The sequence below is a fragment of the Monodelphis domestica genome, chromosome 5, assembly GCF_027887165.1.
Source record: "Monodelphis domestica isolate mMonDom1 chromosome 5, mMonDom1.pri, whole genome shotgun sequence".
NCBI lineage: Eukaryota > Metazoa > Chordata > Mammalia > Didelphimorphia > Didelphidae > Monodelphis > Monodelphis domestica.
Genome location: NC_077231.1, coordinates 113,136,633 through 113,159,365, shown reverse-complemented (window position 1 = coordinate 113,159,365; position 22,733 = coordinate 113,136,633). Strand labels below are relative to the sequence as shown.

General features: G+C 40.5%; 1 protein-coding gene across 8 annotated transcripts in view; it reads left to right on the top strand.

The window, feature by feature from the left end:
* The first annotated feature begins 797 nt into the window (after positions 1–797).
* The window catches only part of LOC103101525 (maestro heat-like repeat-containing protein family member 1), an 82,971-nt gene continuing 61,035 nt past the window's right edge, over positions 798–22,733 (top strand). For all 8 annotated transcript variants that reach the window (XR_008912173.1, XM_056799100.1, XM_056799098.1 and 5 more), the window contains exons 1-11: positions 798–931; positions 7,550–7,651; positions 7,879–8,004; positions 10,226–10,388; positions 12,661–12,753; positions 13,059–13,210; positions 13,698–13,838; positions 17,117–17,215; positions 18,039–18,117; positions 19,124–19,234; positions 22,240–22,313. Coding sequence is in view for 7 of the 8 variants with exons in the window: in XM_056799100.1 (XP_056655078.1) it covers positions 926–931; positions 7,550–7,651; positions 7,879–8,004; positions 10,226–10,388; positions 12,661–12,753; positions 13,059–13,210; positions 13,698–13,838; positions 17,117–17,215; positions 18,039–18,117; positions 19,124–19,234; positions 22,240–22,313 (1,146 nt within the window). In the remaining variant the exon portion in view is untranslated. The remainder of the gene's footprint in view (positions 932–7,549; positions 7,652–7,878; positions 8,005–10,225; positions 10,389–12,660; positions 12,754–13,058; positions 13,211–13,697; positions 13,839–17,116; positions 17,216–18,038; positions 18,118–19,123; positions 19,235–22,239; positions 22,314–22,733) is intronic.

Below are 22,733 nucleotides of genomic sequence, written 5' to 3'. Positions count from 1 at the left end.
ACCCCTGGGGGTACTGCACTCGAGACCTCCTACCAAACTAACACCAACTAATTTTACACATAAGAAAACTAAGGCAAATCAAGTTAAATTATTTACCCAGTATCACACAGCTAGGAAGTTTTGGAGACCAGATTTAAACTCAGGAAGTTGAGTCTTTCTGACTCAAAGCCTGGCACTCTTTTAGTTTTTCTTTTTTAAACCTGTACCTTCCATCTTATAATCAATACTATGTATTGGTTCCAAAGCAGAAGAGTGGTAAGGGATAAGCAATGGGGGTTAAGTGACTTGCCCAGGGTCACACAGCTAGGAAATGTCTGAGGCCAGATTTGAACCCAGGGTCTCCCATCTCTGGGCCTGACTCTCAATCCACTGAGCTACCCAGCTGCCCCCCAACCCCTCCCCTGCAGTCTTAACTACTGTATCACCTCTCTGCCTATATAGCAGAGTACCTCCCTATTATATACCATGCTGAACTGAGTTTAAGAAAGTTGTAATCCAGTAAATAAGTCATAACGCAGGTTTCTCATTGGAATGATTAACAGAATCAAAGATAATAGACACTGTATTTATAGTAAGTAAGCTTTTCCTTTAAAAACTTTCTTTGGAACATGCTTTATAGACATTTTAAAACAAGATATGATACAATTAAGGAAGGTTTTAGGAAAGAACAGTTCTTTATGGGTGATCCATTCCACTTTGAGTCCCAAAACAAGGACCAGGATGAATGATTTAGTATCTGTTTATAATATTCTGGAATTGGTTGCTAAGATACAATTATCTCATAACCACACAACGGTATTCCAAGGAGACGAGTTGGCTTGAGACAGATGAACTAGACCCTCTTCCTCTTCTCTAGGTCCCTGCCAATCTGGTGCTGTTAAGGAAAGAACAGAGACTCACTAGACACAGGGAGGGAAAGTTCTAGATGGAGGTAAGTCTAGAATTGGCAGGAAGGGTCTCAAATTCCAGACTGCTGGCTAGTGGTCCAAGTTCCTGGGTCGTGAACCTAGCGATGGATTTGTAAACCAGATGATATTGGCCATGATCAACAAACATATCACAGTATCATCATTTTTGGGAACCTTTACAGGAACTATGTGAGTGGGACTTTCCCACCACATATTTAACCCTTGTTATGGGACTCAAGTTTACCAAAAGATAGCATATCACTGGGTGAAACATCTGAATTTCCCACCAGGGGGTGCTCTGCTTGAGCCGTCCATCCTGCTTTCCATCAATGACTCTTCTGGTACATGGATAAGATAGTTCTTTTCCGGAGGCAGCAGTACCTCTATAGACCACTAGAGGGTCCTCATCCTACAAATGTTATCCTACTGTCAGACACGCTGGAGCAGATGCTAAGATGCTTTGTTACCAAATCAGGGCAAATTTGGGGTAGGTTCTAGGCATTAATTTAGGGGATGAAATGGAATATTGTGCAGAATGTCAAGAAATGAAATCTATCCATCCTGTGCAGATTCTTAATCCCAAAATGGCTTCCACTTTCTTGGGTTACTGTTTGAATTTGTAGATTCAGAGACTTTGAGCATACTTGTAGGGCACTTATTCTGGTGCCTTTACTTTATAAATGGGGACATTGAGGCCCAACAAAGTTGTAACTTGTCCAGGGTCACACAGAGAGGACGCATCAAACCAAACCCAAATGTTCTTATTCTAGGAGATCCTGGGATCTTTCCAGTATACTTTCCACTGTTTCAGAAACATGCTTTCTTATTGGTGCACACATATGTGTACATGTTCAGGAATGTATCTCTCTGTTTTGAATGGATATGTTGTCAAGCATAATAGCAGTAGAGACGACAAATAGCAAATTAATTAACCAGGTTTTGATTTATATCCTTGTTGACAAGGATTATAATTTTATTTGCTATAATTATACTAGTTTTGCCTTTATAAAAGATGTTAGTGTCCATGAAAAAAAGCATGTTTGGTTCTCGTTTTATTTTTAAAAGTTTTGAATTTAAATACTAAAAAGGAGGATTTCCATATGTATAGCAAAATAAAAAGGAGAATTATACATGAAACTGTGAATCCTAGTTTCTTACCATTTGTTTTTTATAAAAAATTATATAAGAATTCCATATATCATTTCTGAACTATCCTATTTTTCCTTGTTTCCTTTGGGAATTTCCTTCCTTTCTTTTTTTCTGCATATTTAAAAATAATGTCTCAATGGCCCCTTAAAAATTTCCCTAACCCTTCTCTTCTTTCCTAACCCCATTCTTATAACTAAAAATTTGAAAGGAAAAAAAAAGATATGATAATAAAGAAATAGAATCAAGTAAAATGAATCCATGCAATGGCCATGTCCAAAAATGTATATCTCTTTGTGTACCTTGAATCTACCACCTCTTGATCAGGAAGTGGAAAATATACTTCCTAATAGGTCTTCTAGAATGCTTCTGGTTGGTCATTATACTGATCCAGAATTCTTAAGTCTTTCAAAGTTATTTTTCTTTACTTTATTGTTGCCTTTGTATATAAGTTGTTCTACTTAACCTGCTTCCTTCACTTTGCATCAGTTCATACAACTCTGCACTTTATGATCACTTTTGTCATTTCTTAATGGAGCAACAATATTCTATTACATTCACAAGCCACAATTTGTTCAACCATTTTCCAAGATTCCAGATTTTGCTTTCCCCATCCCTTCTTAAGGATTAGGAATTTGGTTTTGTATTTAATTAATCTTACCCTGATATTATCCTCCTTTTTAATATTCCTCATCCCACTCTTCACCTCCATGGGATTCCTAGTTTGGTTTCGTGCTTTCTCTACCAAAATGTATGTATTCAATTCTCCATGTCCATTTCAGATAAGAGTGAGGACCATCTAATACCCTCTCCTCCCTCAACTTTCTTCCATGTTTATGTATATAGATTTCTTCTCATGTACCCTAGTTATAAGAAAGTAAATTCTGCTCCCTTCTTATTTTCTGTACTAGTAGAATCTGTCTACTCCTCCTTCTCTTCCTTCTACTTCCTTTCTATGCCTCCTTTTCTTCCCGTTTTATATTCCATAGAACAGTATTAATCCATCCCATTCCAGGTCCTCTATTTTATTTAGCTATTTCAATATCATTTGAGGACCTATTAAGGTTCTGAAGGGACATTTTAGATATCTAGTAAGACTGAAGAACAGACACATTCCACTGGATCTGGGTATTTGATTGTTATATTTTCAATATGAGCATTTATGCTTCAGAAATGAGCAAACATTACAAATCAGGGCTTGATATCTTGTTTTGATTGTCTAGACTTAAGAAAATGATAGAGAAAATGTTAATAATGCAGATTAAATTAAATTAAATGTTTGCAAGCACACCACTGCAGAGGAATTGGTTTCTTTTCCCCATTAGAATATTCATATGGCATCATCATATAACTACTTCCAGTTGCTCAGATAAATTTACCTTTCTAGGTTTCTCTTTTCCCATGTTTGCATTTCAAAGCCCCTATTCTACTCTCATCATTTTATTAGAAATGCTTGAAAGTTCTTGGAAGCATTTAAAGATCTAATTCCCCCCCCCCCCCCCCAATAAGATTGTATTAATGAGCAGCACAGTGGATAGAGCACTGGGTTTGGGTTCAAGATCTGAGTTCAAATCCAGCCTCAGACACATACTAGCTATATGACCCTGGACAAGTAACTTAACTCTATTTGCCTTAGTTTCCTTATTTAGCAAATGAGTTGGAGGAAGAAATGGCAAACCACTCCAGTGTCTTTGCCAAAAAAATCCCAAATGAGGTCTCAAAGAGTCCAAAATGACTGCACTATAACAAAGATTATTCTCAACCTTGCTGGTTAAGTGATTCTTTATTGTAAGCTGCTTTTCAGAATATTGAATTCTAAGATCTCCTCTTATTTATAATAGAAACTCCCAGGTCCTCTTTGATCCTCACTATGATTTCTTGGTATTTGAATTGTTGTTTTTTTTAGATTCTTACATAGTTTTTCTCTTTGATGTGGGATCTCTGGATTTTTGCCTATGCCATTCCTGGAATTTTCCTTGTTTGGGGTGTTTATCCCTTCCCAGAAGGTGATTGGTAAATTATTTCTATTTTCATGTTATCTTCCAGTTTTAAAAGACCTTGACAATTTTCACTTATGACTTTTTGAAATGTAGGGTCCAGGTTTTTTAATATATGATTTTTAGATACTCATGATTTTTAAATTATTTCTTCTTGACCTATTTTCCAAATCAGTTGTATATTTTACATCAGATATACAGCCTTTTGATTTTGCTTTAATATTTTGTGGTATCTCTTGGGATTCCTGATTAATTATTCAATTTTAAACCCTTTCCTTCTGTATTAGAATCAATACTGTGTATTGGTTCCAAGGCAGAAGAGTGGTAAGGGATAGGCAATGGGGGTTAAGTGACTTGCTCAGGGTCACACATCTGGAAAGTGTCTGAGGCCCAGGACCTCCCATCTTGGTCTATTCTATTTTTGAAGAAGTCTGTTATTTGGTAAATATTTACTACTTTTTCCTTCTAAGCTACTTATTCTTCTTTAAATTCTTCCAGGACTTTTATTTCATTTTTAAATGTTTTTCTTAAATTTCTGTAGGAATTCCTGTATTAATTCTGGGAAATCCATTTTTCCCCTTGAGTCTCTTCTTGCCATCATTATGGCATTACTTTCTTTTTCTCAGCTAGGTTTTGGGTCATTGTTATTAAGTGCTTCCTGTTTGTTAGACACTCTCCTATGCACCAAGGATACAAAGAAAATAAAGCAAAACAAAAAGTCTTTGCTTTGGAGGAGTTAGTCCTCAGTCTATTGTGGGAGGGAGATCACATGCAAACAACTAGGCACAAATGAGACATGTACAGGAGAGAGGGTAGATAGTCACAGAGAGAAGGCACTGGCATTAAGGGGAGACAGGGAAAGATTCCTTAGAGAAGGAGAGATTGAGTTGGCACTTAAATGAAGCCAGGGAAGTAGGAGAAGGAGACAAGGAAGGAGAGAGAATCCCAGATAAAGTTGTCAGCCAGTAAAAATGGCCAGAGATGGGAAATTGATTATTGTGTTCAAGGAACAGCCAGGAAGTCGGTGTGACCAGATCTCATAGTATGTTGAGAAGATTAAGGGGCGAGAAAATTGGAAAAGTAGTTATGAGAAACTTTATGCCATAGAGCTATCCTGTTTGATCCTGGAAGTAAACAGCAAACCTTTGGTGTTTGTTAACATAGTCAGATTTGAGATTTAGAAAGAAATAGGACAACTGACTGGAGAATATGTTAGAGTGGGAGCTACTTAAGGCAGGGAGACCAATGGGCAGGCTACTGCAATAGCCCAGGCATGAGGTAATTGAAGCCACTCCGGCGTAGTGGCCATGTCTGAGGAGAGAAAGGAGTGATGCTGTGCAGGTAGAATCTATTGGATGTGGGGACAAATTGGATATGGGGATGAAGAGAGAAAGTGATAGGACAAAGATGACATCTAGGTTGTCAGCTAGGTGACTGGAAAGATGGTTGTGCCTTCAAAAGGAATTGGAGGGGAGTGTCAGCCAAGTGGCTCAGTGGATTGAGAGCCAGGGCTGGATATGTGAGGTCCTGGGTTCAAATTTGACCTCAGATACTTCCTGGCTGTGTGTGCCTCTGGGCAAGTCACTTAACACCTACTGCCTAGCCCTTACCACTCTTCTGTCTTAGAACCCATACACAGTATTGATTCTAAGACAGATGGTAAGGGTTTAAAATTAAAAAAAAAAAAAGAACAGTACTTAGCATATAAAATATATCAGGTGCAGGACAGCTTTACCATAAAAGATTCAAAAATATGTAATAATAAATACTTAAGAGCATGAAATAGTAATCCATCACACATATTCTTCAAGGAAATTGATATAGCTAAGTCCTGGTTAGTATGAATAGTAAGTAGCCACATTAATTCTAAGATGGAAGGTAAGAGTTAGAAAGAGAGAGAGAAAGAGAGAAAGAAAGGAAGGAAGGAAGGAAGAGAAAGAAAGAAAGAAAGAGAGGTGTGGGAGTATCTTTTTTTCTATTTGAGGTTGTTTTCCCTCGATTTTAGGTGCTTGAGTTGATGCCTACCAAACTATGAGTTCAACCAACTGACCTTGGAGCCAAGATTCCAGGCAGTGTAGTTTAGCCAGTTAGCTCTGCAGGGAAGGCTCTGAGAAATCTGGGTAGCTGGAATTGAAGCCTAAGGGGCAGAATTAAACTTGAAACTGGGATTATGATGTATAGGAGTTGAGCTAAACTATGAATGACCCCAATTTCCTTCCACTCTCCAGAGACTGAGGTGCCACGAAGGAGAGGGAGATCATGCCTCCCTTGTATTAAGGGAGTAAGCTGCTTTTGTATGTTTATGATTATCCCCTCAAAGATATTTTGAAGGATTTCTTTACAAAAACTAATCTGACTGCTAGTGCTAAATGGAACTGACCACCCCTACAACTGAGAAAATACCATTGATGGGGGCTTGGGCCATTGGCAGAGAGCATAGACACCCTAAACCCCATTAAGGGTGCAGGAGAAACTTGGAGAAGGGCTAAGAATCTAAAACACCTAACCTTCAGATGGTAGGATCCAGGGTAATCAGGTTGTTTTAAAAAGTATAGACTATGTGTCAGCCATTGCATTAAGTACTTTACAATTATCATCTCTTTTGAACCTTCACAACAACTCTGGAAGGTAGTACTATTATTATCCCAACTTTACAGATAAGGAAAATGAGACAAATAGAAATTAAGTGATTTACCCAGAATTACATAGCTAGTAAGTATCTGAGGTCACAACTGAACTCACGTCTTCCTGATTCTAGGTCTAGAACTCTATCCTCTCTACCACCTAGTTGTATCAGACAGAAAAAGGAATCTTGTCTTGTTAGGGGGACACAAGAAAGATCTAGGAAGACCTTCCCAGACATTTTGGGAAGAATGGATGTGGAGTATGGGGTTTAGGATCCATGTTTCATATTTTCACTTGCCTAGAATCCATCTATATCTTCCTCCAGTGCCCATGAAAGGGATGGGCAGGATAAAATAATAATGTTGTATATTACTTTAGAGTTACAGATCACTTTTATTTACAGCTTCTTATTTGAGCTCCACAATAGTCCTCTGAGGTGGGTAAATACAGATATTATTTCCATTTGACAGATGAGGAAATTAAAGCATGTTTTTTTTTTTAACCCTTACCTTCTGTCTTAGAATCAATACTAAGTTTTGATGATAAGGCAGAAGAGTGGTAAGGACTAGGCAATGGGGATTAAATAACTTGCCCAGGGTCACACAGCTGGGAAGTGTCTGAGGTCACATTTGAACTTGGGTCTTCTAGACCTGATGCTCCATTTACTTTGCTCTCCAACTGCCCCAATATATGATTTTTGGAAACTCACACAGCTAACAAGTAATGAGTCCAGACTTGAACCCAGATTTCCTGACTCAAAGCCCAATATTCTTTCCATGACACCATTGTGCCTCTGGGAATGAATGTTTTAGAAGAAGGGAACCAGGAAGCTCTTGCAGGCGAGAAACAAATTTAACTCTTTCTGTGTCCTAGAAAATGCAAGAATATATGAATGTGTCTGAAGAGAAATGGAACCCTAACAACTCAGGGAAGAACTTTGAAAGCTTTTTGGAAGCAATCCAGAAAGCTTCTGAGGTGAGTTCAGACATCATGGCAGAGGTCACCACAGCCAGCTTGACAAAAACCAATCATTCTAGAGACTGTCGAGGACAATCTCTGGAGTCAGCAATCAATTTTGCTGACACCTTCTAAAACTCTCTGCTTTCCCTTCTTTTTTCTTCTTCCCTCAGTCTAGGTACATAGCAGGGATCTTACCCCTTCATCCCACATCCCTTCTTTGCTTCTGTCTTTCTTTCCAACAGCAATTGCCAGATACTACCTCTCAAATTCTCAGTTTCCTGGAAAGAAAGATCTTAAGCTGCAAGAGAATAAGTTCTTTCACGAGCCTGAATATAATTGAAACCATCACCAACTATTTATTAAATATGGTGAGACCTCTGGGGCTTGGGGGAGGAGGGTGGGAGACACTGAAGGAGTCATTCTTGGGAGGGACTGTGTTGGTCAGGGATAGAGGGTACTAAAGACCAGATGGGTAACTTCCTATTCGTGCTCCCTGGGCTAGTGCCAAGATGTGTAAGGCTGGGTGGATGTGGATGCTCAGTAGAAGGGAGTATCAGTGGGGGGACATGGGACATCTGGGGAGTCACAGTGAAGACCTGGGATCACTTCAGTTCAGTAAAGCATCTACTTGACACCTACTATGTACAAATCACTGAGTTATGTGCCTTCTCCATGAAGGAGAAGGGAAAGAATTTGGAACTCAAAATTGTAAAAAACAAATGTTAAAAATTGTTTTTATGTGTACTTGGGGAAAATATTAAATATTTAAAAAAATTTTAAACCCCACTGTATCAGGCACAAGAAATAAAGACAAAAATGAAAAGTTGTCCCTACCCTTAAGGTTACCATTTTCTATTTGGGAGATAGAACATTCAACACAGACATAAGGAAACAAGCTCTGACCACCTGGTGGTGGATTCAGGCTGGGTCAGTATATTAGTGTCCTGCATTTAAGGCCTGGTATATTCTAGGACAACCACCTCAATTACCTTGCCCTCCATATGCCACTAGGATATCCCTTTCCTACATGATTGTTTAAACTAGTTGACCCATATGGTCCCCTTAGTTCTAACAACCTGTGAGTTTCTAATTTCTCTTTGTTGGCCTCCCTATCTGCTGCCTACTTATTTCCTAAGAATCTCTTTGTTTGCCTAAATAACAGTTACATAAACAAATTTAGTAATAATCAGAATTTATTTTTGTTGTAGATTCACTTCAATTGTGTTTGACTCTCCATGAGTCCATTTGGGATCTTCTTGGCAAATATATTGGGATAGTTTGCAATTTCCTTTTCCAACTCATTTTATAGAAGAAGAAACAGACAAACAGACTTACGTGACTTGTCCTGGGTCACACAGCTAGTATGTTTCTGAGACTGGGTTTGAACTCGGGTCTTCCTAATTCCAGACCCAGCACTCTAACCACTGAGTCACTTAGCCACCCCAAGAACTAAAATAAGTCTTTAAGGTTTAGAAAACACTTTCTTCATACCATAACTCTAAGAGGGGAGCAGTACAAGTATTATCTTCCTAATTTTACAGATAAGGAATTTGACTGAAAGAAATTAAGTAACATAACATACCAGTGATCATAAGCTAATTAATAGGCTGTAGAGCTGGAATTTCCATCCAAGCTTCCTACTTTAGTCTAGTTCTCTTTCCACTTCTCTCTATCTTCACTATATCTCTTTCCATTCTAAGTTTATTTATCTGAAGTTGACCACTTTCTTTCTCTTTCTTTCTTTCTTTCTTTCTTTCTTTCTTTCTTTCTTTCTTTCTTTCTTTCTTTCTTTCTTTCTTTCTTTCTTTCTTTCTTTCTTTCTTTCTTTCTTTCTTTCTTTCTTTCTTTCTTTCTTTCCTTCCTTCCTTCCTTCCTTCCTTCCTTCCTTCCTTCCTTCCTTCCTTCCTTCCTTCCTTTCTTTCTTTCTTTCTTTCTTTCTTTCTTTCTTTCTTTCTTTCTTTCTTTCTTTCTTTCTTTCTTTCTTTCTTTCTTTCTTTCTTTCTTTCTTTCTTTCTTTCTTTCTTTCTTTCTTTCTTTCTTTCTTTCTTTCTTTCTTTCTTTCTTTCTTTCTTTCTTTCTCTCTTAGAACCAGTATTGTGTATTGGTTCCAAGGCAGAAGAGTGTTAAGGGCTAGGCAATGGGGATTAAGTGACTTAACCAGACTCACTCTGCTAGGAAATGTTTGAGTCCAAATTTGAACCCAGGACCTCCCATCTCTAGGCCTGACTCTCAATCCATTGAGCCACCCAGCTGCCCCATGTTTTCCTACCTTCAGTCTTGTCTAATGACCTCCCTGGATCCTTGTGCCTGACCATATACCTCCTCAGCATACTCATCTTCCCACCTGAATTCTCATCTGCTAATTTCCTCTTTATCTATCAACCTTGTCATCCCACCTGCTTGTCCCAGGAAGTAACCAGAGCAAAATCTTGTCCATAGAGAACTCTTATTTCTTTCTGCCAAAGGAAGAATCCCCATCCTCTTGCAATGTGGGGGAGTGGGGAGTGCGAGAATTGGGATTTAGAGGAATGGGAGCACAACTGTTTCCCCAAGTCCAGTCTGCATAGGAACTGATGTCCCTCTTTCCAGAATCCAGAGAAAGAGCAGGAAGAAAAAGCTGTTGCTGTTCTATTAGCTATAGGAATCCACAGCCCCAAAATGGTTATTAGTATTTTTTTGGATCAAATTAACACGCAAAGCCAGCCCCTACCAAGTCTTCTTCGGACGGTGGCGAAACTTCTCCACTATCAAGGTAAGAGTGTGTAGAAAGGGGAAGAGAATTCAGGCTGGGGGCAGAAGGAAGATGGAGGAATAGATACCTCCATCTGCCTTGGGAGTTTTCTCATCCTTTGATGAGCTTGAGCAGATGAGGACCCCAATGCAGGAGGGAATGCCAGAAATCCAGCTGAGCGTTGAAAGAGGTTGAGAGGACTCAAATGCCACAGGAGATGGGATATTGGAAGTATTGGGGGGAGGGTTGGAGCACCCCCATCCCAATTCAGAAAAGACAGAGGGGGGAAAGGAAAGACCTAATTGTGATCTTTCTCCAGCGTCATCTGAGATGGAAAATTTTAGTTGAGGGTACAAGGAGGGAGAGAGTGGAAGGCAGCACAATGTACTCCCCAGAGAGGTGACCTCAGGGTCAGGAACTCTTGGCTCAAGCCCTTCCCTTGACACTCACTGTTTTTGTGACCTTGAACAAAATTTGTTAATCTCTGTGTCCCTGAGCATCCCTCAAAGACTCCTCTCAGAGTACTTGAAGAGCCGGGTTGTTAGTCGACTGTACCCACCAAATCACAGGCTCAACCACCACAACAAAATCAGGAGACCTTAGGGATGAATGAAGGTAGAATCTAAGAACAGAATGATCTTCACTAGCTCATCAGGGCCATTTCCCACAACTTCATTCAGTTCCATTCAAAGCATTAACTGATGGCAGTAGGATGAGGCTGGGTTTGAAGCACCTCTAGAGCAGAACAAAAAAGGACCTCAAGACCATAGCTGAAAGGACTTTCTATGGATGGGTGGGAGACAGATTACTCCCATTCCTACCCTGTGTCCCCCATTAAAGAAGTGTGTTGGGGGGAGGGAGGGAAGGCCAATGGGGTCACTGGTTTATAAGGTGTATGAATGGTTATTGTGCTCTCTGGGCTCACCATATCATGAAGAAGAGACCTTATAGTTGACCTAGCTAAGCATCTAGGCTGGTGCTACAAGTTTCATGGTTTGGGAAACATGGTGGTCTCTTGATTGAAGCAAACAAGGTTAGGAGAGTAGCCAAAGCTGGATATGTGTCCCTTGTTCCCATGGCATGATTGGATCCATAGTGACGCCTATCCCATGGAGCTTCCTCACCCCCCCCCCCCATGGATGACCCTTTTTTGTGGAAATCAGGGTGATTGGAGAAGTAGTGGGCCTCCAGCATTGACTGAGGGATGTCTCCCACCACTAAACCCACATACATATAAGCCTCAGATGCCCAAGGAGGCCATGGCTAACCTTTTCCCATTGATCCCCAAGAGCATAGTGCCTTTTATGACCTGAAGGTCCACGTCTCAGAAGATGATAATACCTTATCTTAATTTACCACTATAGGTACTTGGTAACCCAGAGATAGGTAAGTCAGGTTTGTTTGTTTGTTTTTAGACTTTACCTTCTGTCTTAGGATCTATACTGTGTATTGGTTCCAAGGCAGAAGAGTGGTAAGGTCTAGGCAATGAGGGTTAAGTGACTTACTCAGGTTCACACAGCTAGGAAGTGTCTGAGGTCAGATTTAAACCCAGGACCTGGCTTTCCTTCCACTGAGCCACCTAGCTGCCCTGATAAGCCAGGATTTTTAACTCTGGTTGTGCAAATGGGGAAACTCAAACCCAAAGAGAAAGGGCTTTCCTATGGTCCAGTATGATATTGGTACATTTAAGAAATATCAATCAATTAACCAAGAACATTCATTAAGTGATTAGGATGTGCTAGGCATTGTGCCTACATATTGTGCCAACTGTTGGGGATACAAATATGACAAAGAAAATCCTTGCCTCCAAAGAGCTTATGTTTAGGGGTTTTGGTGAAGTCAGTCCAAGGATTCCAAAGTAGAATAACCAAGTGAGAAATGAGGAACTATCAGAACTGAGCTTTCTGCTTAAATGGAGGTCTGAAGTTCATGGTCTCTATAATCAGAGTGGCAGAGGGTAATAATGAGATGGAATACCAAGGATGATGATGATGTTATTCCAATAATGAGCATCTTGGAGTCCCAAAGTGCGGCAGCCAAGTGAGAAATGAGAAGAAAATTAGGACCTCTATGTGCTTCCCACCATGAATGGAGAACTAGATCATTACAGGAGCCCAGTTTTCAAGTCAAAAGGGACCCTAGAGTCCATCTAGTTCAATTCCCTCATTTTATAAATGAGGAACTAGAAGCCTAGGAAGGTTAAGTGCCTTTTTCATGGTCATATAGCTAGTAAATGGGTTAGGTGTTATCCTACCCTGATAGAAATGTCCCTTTCCATCCACCTTGTGTCTAGGTGTAGCATCCTACCTTGGTGCTACATGGAACTGTGTTCTACGTCTCCTGAGAAAAGCCTCAACTGAAGAAGAAAAACTGGGATTATGTAATTGTGAGTTCCTTATTAGGACTGAGGGACCCTGGGCATGGGTGGGAGGAAAAACAAGGAGAAGACAGAAGAACATGGCGGTTGTTGGATCAGCTTTGTAGCCTCGATACCCATACAGCATGAGAAACTAAGCCTAGTGCTTGTGGTGGGGTTCTTGGTGCTTGTAGTCACATCAATTCATAGATATAGAAACTGAGATCTAGCTATTGTCTCTTTGGAAATCTTGTGGGGATATGAAAAGCACATGATAAACTTCTAGCACAGTGAATTGGCACAAGGATGATGCCAGCTCTGAATTTCTCATGCAGTGATCAATGCATTGGCTGTTAGTGTCCTTAAACACATTGATCTGGGCAGTGATGAAGAGACCATGGGCATCAAAAAGGAGCTGGTATCCTTTAAGGCATGCTTGACCATCCGAGTGCTCTTTAATCGCTGGTCCTTGAACACCACAGACAAGGTAGGAGCAGGAATTAGATGATATAATGGATGAGGCCAGGGGAGCATAGTGCCCAACATTTGTGGGACAGCTGTCTTTGCCAAGGGTGGAGTCATAACCTCCCATTAACAAACCAAATAAACCTGAAGCTCATCAAGTTAAATGTCCAGGTAATGGTAAGGACTCTTTCCCTGTCCTTTCCTTTTGAAAGGGCACCAAGGATGAACATGTCTTTTTTCTCCACCCCAACCCCCATTGTTGTCTCAAGTCACCAAGTGTCATTCCACAGAGGCATCAATCAGGAGAAAACCAAAATGGTAGCTCTTAAAGAAATGATATATTTTAGAGGTACAAAATATTACCTATTTCCTGACAGCCACCTAGGGAAACCCTAAAAGCAGTTATCTGCCCACCATTCACTGAGTAAATGCTTTTGGCTTTATGGGGAAGCCATTGCGTCCTACTAAAGCCTCTCAGCTAAGGTGCTGTTATACCTCTCTGGGGGCAGGTGACTGAAAGTACCTTGAGCATATTGGGAGACCTCTTCTTTCTCATCTCACCACCAAAGTTGAAATGTCAAGTATGCTGGCTAATTCGTCGTCTTTTGAACCTGAGCAAAGCAGGTGTGAAGCCCTTCTACATTACTCAGGTGAATATGGGTATCTCTGAGAAGTACACAGCCTTCTCCAACTCCTAGAGTCCTCTGCTAAAAAAGAAAAGATCCTTCCACAGTAACTGGATATTTGATCATTAGATCAGTCTTTTCTCCCTTCTTCTCTCCTTCCCTCCCTCCCTTTCCCTCTCTCCCTCTCCTTCTTCCTTCCTTCCTTCCTTCCTTCCTTCCTTCCTTCCTTCCTTCCTTCCTTCCTTCCTTCCTTCCTTCCTTCCTTCCTTCCTTCCTTCCTTCCTTCCCTTCCCTTCCTTCCTTCCTTCCTTCCTTCCTTCCTTCCTTCCTTCCTTCCTTCCTTCCTTCCTTCCTTCCTTCCTTCCTTCCTTCCTTCCTTCCTTCCTTCCTTCCTTCCTTCCTTCCTTCCTTCCTTCCTTCCTTCCTTCCTTCCTTCCTTCCTTCCTTCCTTCCTTCCTTCCTTCCTTCCTTCCTTCCTTCCTTCCTTCCTCCTTACCTTCTGTTTTACTGTTAGTCCTAAAATAAAAAGTGGCAAGAACTAGGCATTTGGGGTTAAGTGACCTGCTCAAGATCATACAGCTAGGAAATACCTGAGGTCAAATTTGAATCCAGGTCTTCCTGACTCTAGGCCTGATGCGCTATCTACTGTGCTATCTAGATGCCCATGGTCTAGTGTTTTTTAACCCTCAGTCTATAGATTCACCCTCAGTCTATAGATTCATTTAGTGATCCTTCACATGTTTCTACAGTATACTAAAATATTTATAACAAAGATTCTGATTTTGGTAATTGGAAGTTGTGTACTTTAGGGGAAATCACAATGGATTTGGAATTAGTAGTTCTAGATTCAGATCCTATTGTTGCTTGTATGACCTTGGGCAATTCATTTAATTTCTTTGGTTCTAAAGTTTCTCTGACTCTTAAATGAGAGTGAAGGACTTTATTAATTCTAAGTTCTCTTCTAAATGGATGATACTACTCTTAAAGCTGATTCTCCCTGAGCAGACTATGGCAGAGAATTTCCTTGCCAGAAGAGCAAGTACTGGATCAGGCCAAGTACCACTTATGTGGCTCTGAGGCCATTTTTGAATTATGATTAGGCAATAAAACCATGTGACTTCTGTATGTTCTTTGGGTGTAGGGTACTAAAATATCAATTTATTAAGTACCCACTAATTAACAGGTGGTGCAGAGAATAAAGTGTTGGGCTTGGAGTCAGGAAGATCTGAGTTCAACTCCAGCCTCAGATACTCACTAGCTATTAGACTCTGGCAAGTCATTTAACCCTGCCTGCCTCAGTTTCCTTATTTGTAAAATGAGCTGGAGAAGGAAATGGCAAACCACTCCAGGATCTTGGCCAAGGAAACCCCAATGGGGTCACAAAGAGTCAAACATGGCTGAAAAATACTGAACTACATCAAATGAATTATTTCACTATGAAACGACTAGCTCTTGATGGTCTTCTGATTTTCAGTCCAGTGTTGCCACCCCCCATTTTTTTTTGGTTAAACACAATAATCTCAGCAACTATTCTATTTTTTATTATGACAGGGTCTACCTGGAAATATGCCCATCAGCCTTGGTCATATTAAAGACTATTCAAAAGTAAATACTATATTAACATACTTTGAAAGAAGGATATTGTAATGGAAATGAATAGTTATTTGGCCCTTTTCAGGGCACAGCTGAACAAAAAAAGGGAATTATACATGCAGGCTTTGAGAATTTAGCTTTGATTACAGCTGGTGCTGCTGTAGGGGAGAGAACCCTAGAGAGGTCTAGACCTTTAGCTCCAATGTTTACTTACCTGCGTGACTCAGGCAAATTGTTTCCCCAATTTGGGCCTTATTTTTCTCTGTAAAGGGGAGACAAGACCACTTGTTCCACCTACCTCAGAAGATTGAGTAAAACCCTTTGCGAATCCTCAAGTGCTGAGTAAATGTGAAAGATCATCATAGGAAAGATAGGCAAAGAAAAAGAATTTGGATTAGTTCCTCTGGAGAAGCCCAGCTGTGAGGATGAGTTTGTTTTCAATGGCTGGTCTGAAGTCAGAATTGAGTTTTGATGATTTTGAATGGCCCCGACGTTTGTCCCCTGGTAGGCAGGCACCCACAGTAGGTTAATGGGAAGATGTGGGGCACACCTGTGTAGGACCAGCCTTGAAAAGCATTGGAGAGGAGCCGAAAGGGACAGACATCTTCCTTTTAGTTATTGCATGTTACCTGCCTAGGAACCGGAGTCCTAATGAAAAGATGGCAGCAGTGACTTCTCCAATTCCATTCCTTTCAATCAGAAAATCTTTGTAGGTAGTATCTATTGAATATAGGTCACTACACTTGATACCTGAGGAGATAAAAAGGTTTTCTTAAGACCTTCCTGAGACAGCAAGGTAGCACAGTGGAGAGAACGCTAAGCTTGGAGTGGGGAGGACTTGGGTTCAGATCTGGCATAATATTTTCTTTTCTTTTTTTTCAACCCTTACCTTACATCTTGGAATCAATATTCTGTATTGGTTCCAAGGCAGAAGAGTGGTAAGGGCTAGGCAATGGGGATCAAGTGACTTGCCCAGGGTCACATAGCTAGGAAGTGTCTGAGGCCACATTTGAACCTAGGACCTCCCATCTCAAGGCCTGACTCTCAAGATTCACTGAGCCCCTCAGCTGCTTTCTTTCTTTTCTTTCTTTTCTTTCTTTTCTTTTCTTTCTTTTCTTTCTTTTCTTTCTTTTCTTTCCTTTCTTTCTTTCTTTCTTTCTTTCTTTCTTTCTTTCTTTCTTTCTTTCTTTCTTTCTTTCTTTCTTTCTTTCTTTCTTTCTTTCTTTCTTTCTTTCTTTCTTTCTTTCTTTCTTTCTTTCTTTCTTTCTTTCTTTCTTTCTTTCTTTCTTTCTTTCTTTCTTTCTTTCTTCCTTTTCCATGCTGCCATGGGGTTTATAATCTAGTAAGCAGACACAACAGAATCACAGTACCAGAGTCTTGGGAGGGACCTCAGAAACTACTTAGCCAAATCCATACTTAAACAAGCATTTCCTCTGTGACATACCCAGTGAGGGGTTATCTGGCCTTGGCTTGAAGACTTCCAGTGAGGGAGAAACCCACTTGACCTCCCAAGTCAGCTCTTTCCATTTTTGGAAGTTTGCAAAATCCTCAGGTGACGGAATCTTCCAGCAATCCTACATCTATCTCTCTGCAACATTCCCCTCTATAAAGAATTATGAGACACCTGACAAATGTATTGTTAAGGAACAAAGTGCTAAATGAAGTAGCTGGTCATGGATGTGGAGTCCTGACCTTCCCTTTGCCCATAGTGTCTCTGCCAGCTCCTGGAAGCTGTGGCTGCCAGCGGGTCTGGGGGTAAGAATCTGGAGTCGAAGCTGGATGACCTTGTGGTGCTGTTGTCATGGCAGGTGAGCTCTGGGGGAATCAAGGCATCTGGGCTCCTGAACTCTCTGGGATCCCCACCTCCATGGAAATAGTGGCCTCTCCCAGAAACCCAGCCTCTACCATTTGGTAATCTTTGTGGTCCTTGGGCTTACCTGACTAGGCAGATATATAGGTGCTATAGAGCAGGACTAGAACCCTTCCCAGCCTTGGTTGGACCAATTTCCATGAAGCCAGACCAGGCAGAATTTTCAAGGTCATTGTTGATTCTTCCAACACTGAGGGGGGATGCAGAAATTCCATATCATTCCATAAGAAAATAACTGCATTTTTCTTGAGGGGAGGGAGAGAGTTTCCTCACAATGTGGTAAGGAGGGAAATGATTACATTTTCGCCATAATTCAGTGAACTCAAATGAAGCACCTAATAAGTGCCAGGCACCGTGCTAGATGCTAGGTGCTAGGTGCTAGGGACAGAGCTGAACAGCTCCTTCAGGGTGAGTCCTGCTCTCCTGTGTTTGGGACTGGAAATTTAGGCTTCCTGTTTTCCCTATGATTGTCCCATTTCCCCTGCTCTTTGCTTTCATTCTCCTCTCAGGGCTAAGAATAATAGTTTCTTACAAGGACCCTCTGAGGTAGCTTATCCCATTTTTGAAGACAAAGAAAATCAGGCCAAGAAAAGAAAAAAAATTTGCCCAAGCTTACATAGCTAGCGTGTGACAGAGACAGATATAACCCAGGTCTCTGACTGCCTTCAGTGCTTTCCATGATAGTGAGTTGCTTCCCATGACAAGGTGCTCCTGTGGTTCTGGCTTCTCCCCCCAAAACAGTTTCTCTTCTCTTTTTATAGGTGACTTTGAAAGTTGTCGATACAGATTCACAGTCAGTTCAGAACCAAAAAATGGCCCTCAAGTCCTTCCACATGATGAGTAAGAACATGGGGTCCTGCCCTGTTGGAATATACTCATTAGTGGGGATGGTGAATAACAACCTTGGTTTCTGCCTAGCCCTGGAAACTGCCAAGGCAAGGGAGCCTAGATTTGCCCCAGAACCAGCCACCTTTTTCTGTGATAGGTCGGGGCGGAAGGACACTATTTCTTTCTTCGTAGACAGCTTGCCCAAATCTGAGGTAGCTTTCCATGGTATGACTTCAAAGTTGCTAGAAATAGCCCTACCTTTATCTTTGTTCCCTTTCTCCAGCATTTCTCTGGTCCTTAGAATCTTCTTCAGAGGTGATCCAAGCTCAGAGAAGCCAAGATATAATTAGAGTAATGATAAAGATAAAGACTATCTGTCATAATCAGGCAATGGCGCTGGGGGGGGGGGTTGAGGGTAAATTCCAAGCCCCTGCTCCTTTCCCTGTCCCAATGCCCCTACCTTTTCTTTTTCTTTTTTAAGTTAAAATTTTTTTATTTGAAAACAAAAACAAACTTGTTACACAAGTATCTCAGAATCACTCATACTATTTCTCTGGTGAATGAAAACCTTTTTTTTTTAAATTGAAAATTTTTATTTAATTAATTAATTTAGAATATTTTTCCATGGTCACATGATTCATGATCTTTCCCTTCCCTCCTCCCCCACCCTCCACCCATGTAGCCAACACGCCATTCCACCGGGTTTTACTTGGGTCGCCCCTCCTTTTTCTGCAGTAGGTCAGCCCTTGACAAACAACTAGAGGCAGCTCGGCATTCTAAAAGAGGTGGAGAATTCAAAACAGAAAACGTGGGTTCAAGTCCTAGCTAGAAAATCAAGTATTGATTTTCAGTGTGACTTGGAACAAATCCCCTGGTCTCTTTGGGTCTCAGTTTTTCTGTTTATGAAGTGAAAGGTTTGGACTAGATGATTCCTGGATCCCTTCCTAGTCCAGAACCTCCCTCCGTCCTCTTCCCATATGTCCCTCCCCGACTCCCTTGAATTTCCCTCCTCCCGTAGCACGGCTATACCACCAACAGATGGCAAAGTTGTTCCTGAAGAGCATGGAGTGCAAGGATGAACAAAAGGTCATAACAACCCTCAACATCTTCCGAGATGTATTCCAGGAGGGTGAGTCGTGATTATTGGTAAGGGCTGGGGTCGCTGGTGGAGATGGGAGGATCTGGCTCTAGTAGAGCTGCTTCTTTTCAGAAGCAACGTGGCATAAGGGGCTTGGAGTCTGACTCCCTGGGGTCAGAAGACCCAGCCTCTAGTCCTACCGTGAGAGCTTGGGCAAGTCATTCATTTCTGAACATCAGTTTGCACAACGGCAATGGTAACACTCGTCCGATCTACTTAGGGCTGTGCTGAGACAGAGAAAGCAGATTGTAAAGTGCCAGAGTGAGGTAGGGTATTATTATTATTCACCTATAGCTAAGTGAATGCTAGATGCTCTGGGGAAGATGCAGCTGCTTAATCCCGAGGAATAATAAAGCAGAACCCCGCATTCTCCCAGAGCATCCAGCAAGTGGCAGAGGAAGAAGAGAGGAATGGTGGGACTCGATGAGGGGCAGCTGCTTGTTGACGGATGACAGTAATCTGCTGTCTCCTCGAGTGTATATACAGAGCATCTCCCAAGGCTCCTCACACTGGTTGTTTATTAAACTACTTTGGAGGATTCAACTGGGCACCAATGTTGCTAACAGAGGGGAACTTCCGAAGGGTCAGCGTTCAGAATCTTCCGGATGAAACTGATGACTTGAGGGGCACGTGTCTTAGACAGTTTTACTCGCTTAAGGAAAGGAATTCAGAAAAGAAAAGCAGATTCTGGAAGTGAAGGGTTGGTTGAGAAAATGATACATAAAAATGGGATTTGGATTTCTAGATCACTATTCAAAATACACAGATTGTGCTTTAAGAAATAATGAGTAGGATGTTCTCAGAAAAATCTGGAAAGACTTAAAAGAATTGATCTAAAGCTAAATGAGTAGAACCAGGAGAACACTGTTCACGGTAACAACAATGTTGTACAATGATTAATTGTAAACAATTTAGCTATCTTCAGCAATATAATGAATCAAGATAATTTCAAAGAACTTATAAAAAATGCTATCCATCTCCAGAAAAAGAACTGATGGAGTCTGAATGCAGGTCAAAGCATACTTTTTGAAACTTTATTTTGCTTCTTCATTGCTTTTCTTTGGTCTGTTTTCTTTTATGTCTAATATGAAATATACATGACTATACAAGAATGTATAATCTATATAAAATTGCTTGGTATTCCAGGGAGAAAGTATGGAAGGGGAGAAATTGGAACTCAAAATCTTTTAAAAATGTTAAAAATAGGGGGCAGCTGAGTAGCTCAGTGGATTGAGAGTCAGGCCTAGAGATGGGAGGTCCTAGGTTCAAATCTGGCCTCAGACACTTCCCAGCTGTGTGACCCTGGGCAAGTCACTTGACCCCCATTGTCTAGCCCTTACTACTCTTCTGCCTTGGAGTCAATACACAGTATTGAGTCCAAGATGGAAGGTAAGGGTTAAAAAAAAAAGCTAAAAATAGGGGGTAGCAAGGTGGCACAGTAGATTGAGAGCCAGGCCTAGAGATGAGAGGTCCTGAGTTCAAATCTAGTTTCAGACACTTCCTAGTTGTATGACCCTGGGCAAGTCACTTAACATTGCCTATCCCTTAGCACTCTTCTGCCTTGGAACCAATATACAGTATTGATCCCAAGACAGAAAGTAAGGGTTTTTAAAAAACATTGAAAATAGTTTTTTTACATGTAGTTGGGAAAAATATTAAAATTGAAAACAAATAGAATTACTGGATCAATTTACAGTTCTACCAGCAGTAAATTCATTAATATACTTGTTTTCCCACAGCCCATACAGCATTTAAAGTTTTCCTTTTTTTGTCATCTTGGCCTATATGATGGGCATGAAGTGGTACCCACAGAGTTGTTTTAATTTGCACTTATCTAATTATTAATGGTTATACACTTTTATATTGATATTGATATTCTTACTCTGAAAATTATATTCTTTGACCATTTATCAATTGGGGAATGGTTCTCTTATCCTTATAAATTATAAGTTCCTTACATATCTTGGAAATAATAGCTGTGTCAGAGAAATATTGCAAAGACTGCTCCCTCCCCACCACTTACTTTCCTCTCTTCTAATTTTAACTGAATTGGTTCTGTTTGTGCAAACATATTTAATTTTATGTAATCAAATTGTCCATTTTACTTCCTGTGATGTGCTTTAGCTCTTATTTGCTTAAGAATAATTTCTTCCTTACTTCTCTAATTTATTTATACTCTTACTTTTTATGCCTAAAACATATACCTATTTGGAGTTTATCTTGGTGTATAACATGAAGTTCTGATCTATACGTTTTTTATGCCAGACTGCTTTCCAGTTTTCCTAATTTTGTTTCAAATAATGAATTCTTGCCCCAATAACAGGGATCTTCAGACTTATCAAACACCAGGCTGCTATGCTGATTTGCTTTTGTATCCTGTATGCCTAATCTCTTTCCCTGATTAAACTTTCTGTTTTCTATCTAGGATCCAATTGTTTTGATTATTTCAGTTTTGTTGTATAGTTTGAGATCTGGCACCAACCCAAAGGAGGGGATCCTGTTGACAGTGGGGAGCCACTGAAGATTTTTGAGCAAGGGAGTGATGTGATTAATATGATTATAGATGTAAAAGATACTTTAGAAATCATATAGTTGAACTCTCTCATCTTACAGATGGGAAAACTAAGACCTAAAGTGATTTTGTTCAGTGTTACATAGCTAGCATTTATATATGTGAACATATACATATATATGCATATAAACATTATTTATCTAAATTCTAACTATTATTACACAGGTGGTAAGTAGTAGAATTGGAATTTGAACTCAGATCTTTTGATTTCAGTGAAATACCCTTATTAGTCTGACCTGGGTTAGGTACATTCCCCCTTTAAGATATGTGTGTGAGAAAAGGGGCAGGGACAAGACAATATGGCCCTAGCAAGAGTATCTAATCTTTGAAGATGAAGGTTCTCAATGTGGAATTTTCTTACTTACCTGTCTTCCTGGACGAGGAAGGAAGTTGACTACCATCTTGACTCTGATTTTTCCTTCAGTGCCCCAGACCATGGAACTAAAGAATGACGTGATGCAGACCACTCTAAATCTAATAAAGGAGGACTCCAAAGTAGTGAGTATTGAGGCCCGGAATGAAGCTAGGAGGGTAGCAGCTTTGTTCTCTAGATTCTGAGGGAATGTCAAGAGAATGATTCAGGGCTGGGGATGGGGATAGAGAGGAATCTATCAGGACTGGGGATACTATCGAGGAGGGATATGAGGCATACTAGATAATTTAAACCTGGCCTCAAGGTCCTGTTCTTGGTTTGGATTTGTCCATTTCATACCAAACGAGCAGATTGAAGAAGTTGATCTCCAAGATGGGAGGAAGGGGATGGCTGGAGAATCAGTTAATAAATAAATTTATTGACTCTATACCTTATGCAAAACACTGTGCTGGGTGCTTTATATAACACAATGAAATAAAAATATATGATCCTTTCCCTTAGGATCTAACCGTCTAGTTATTACTATAACCTTCTTTAACCATCAC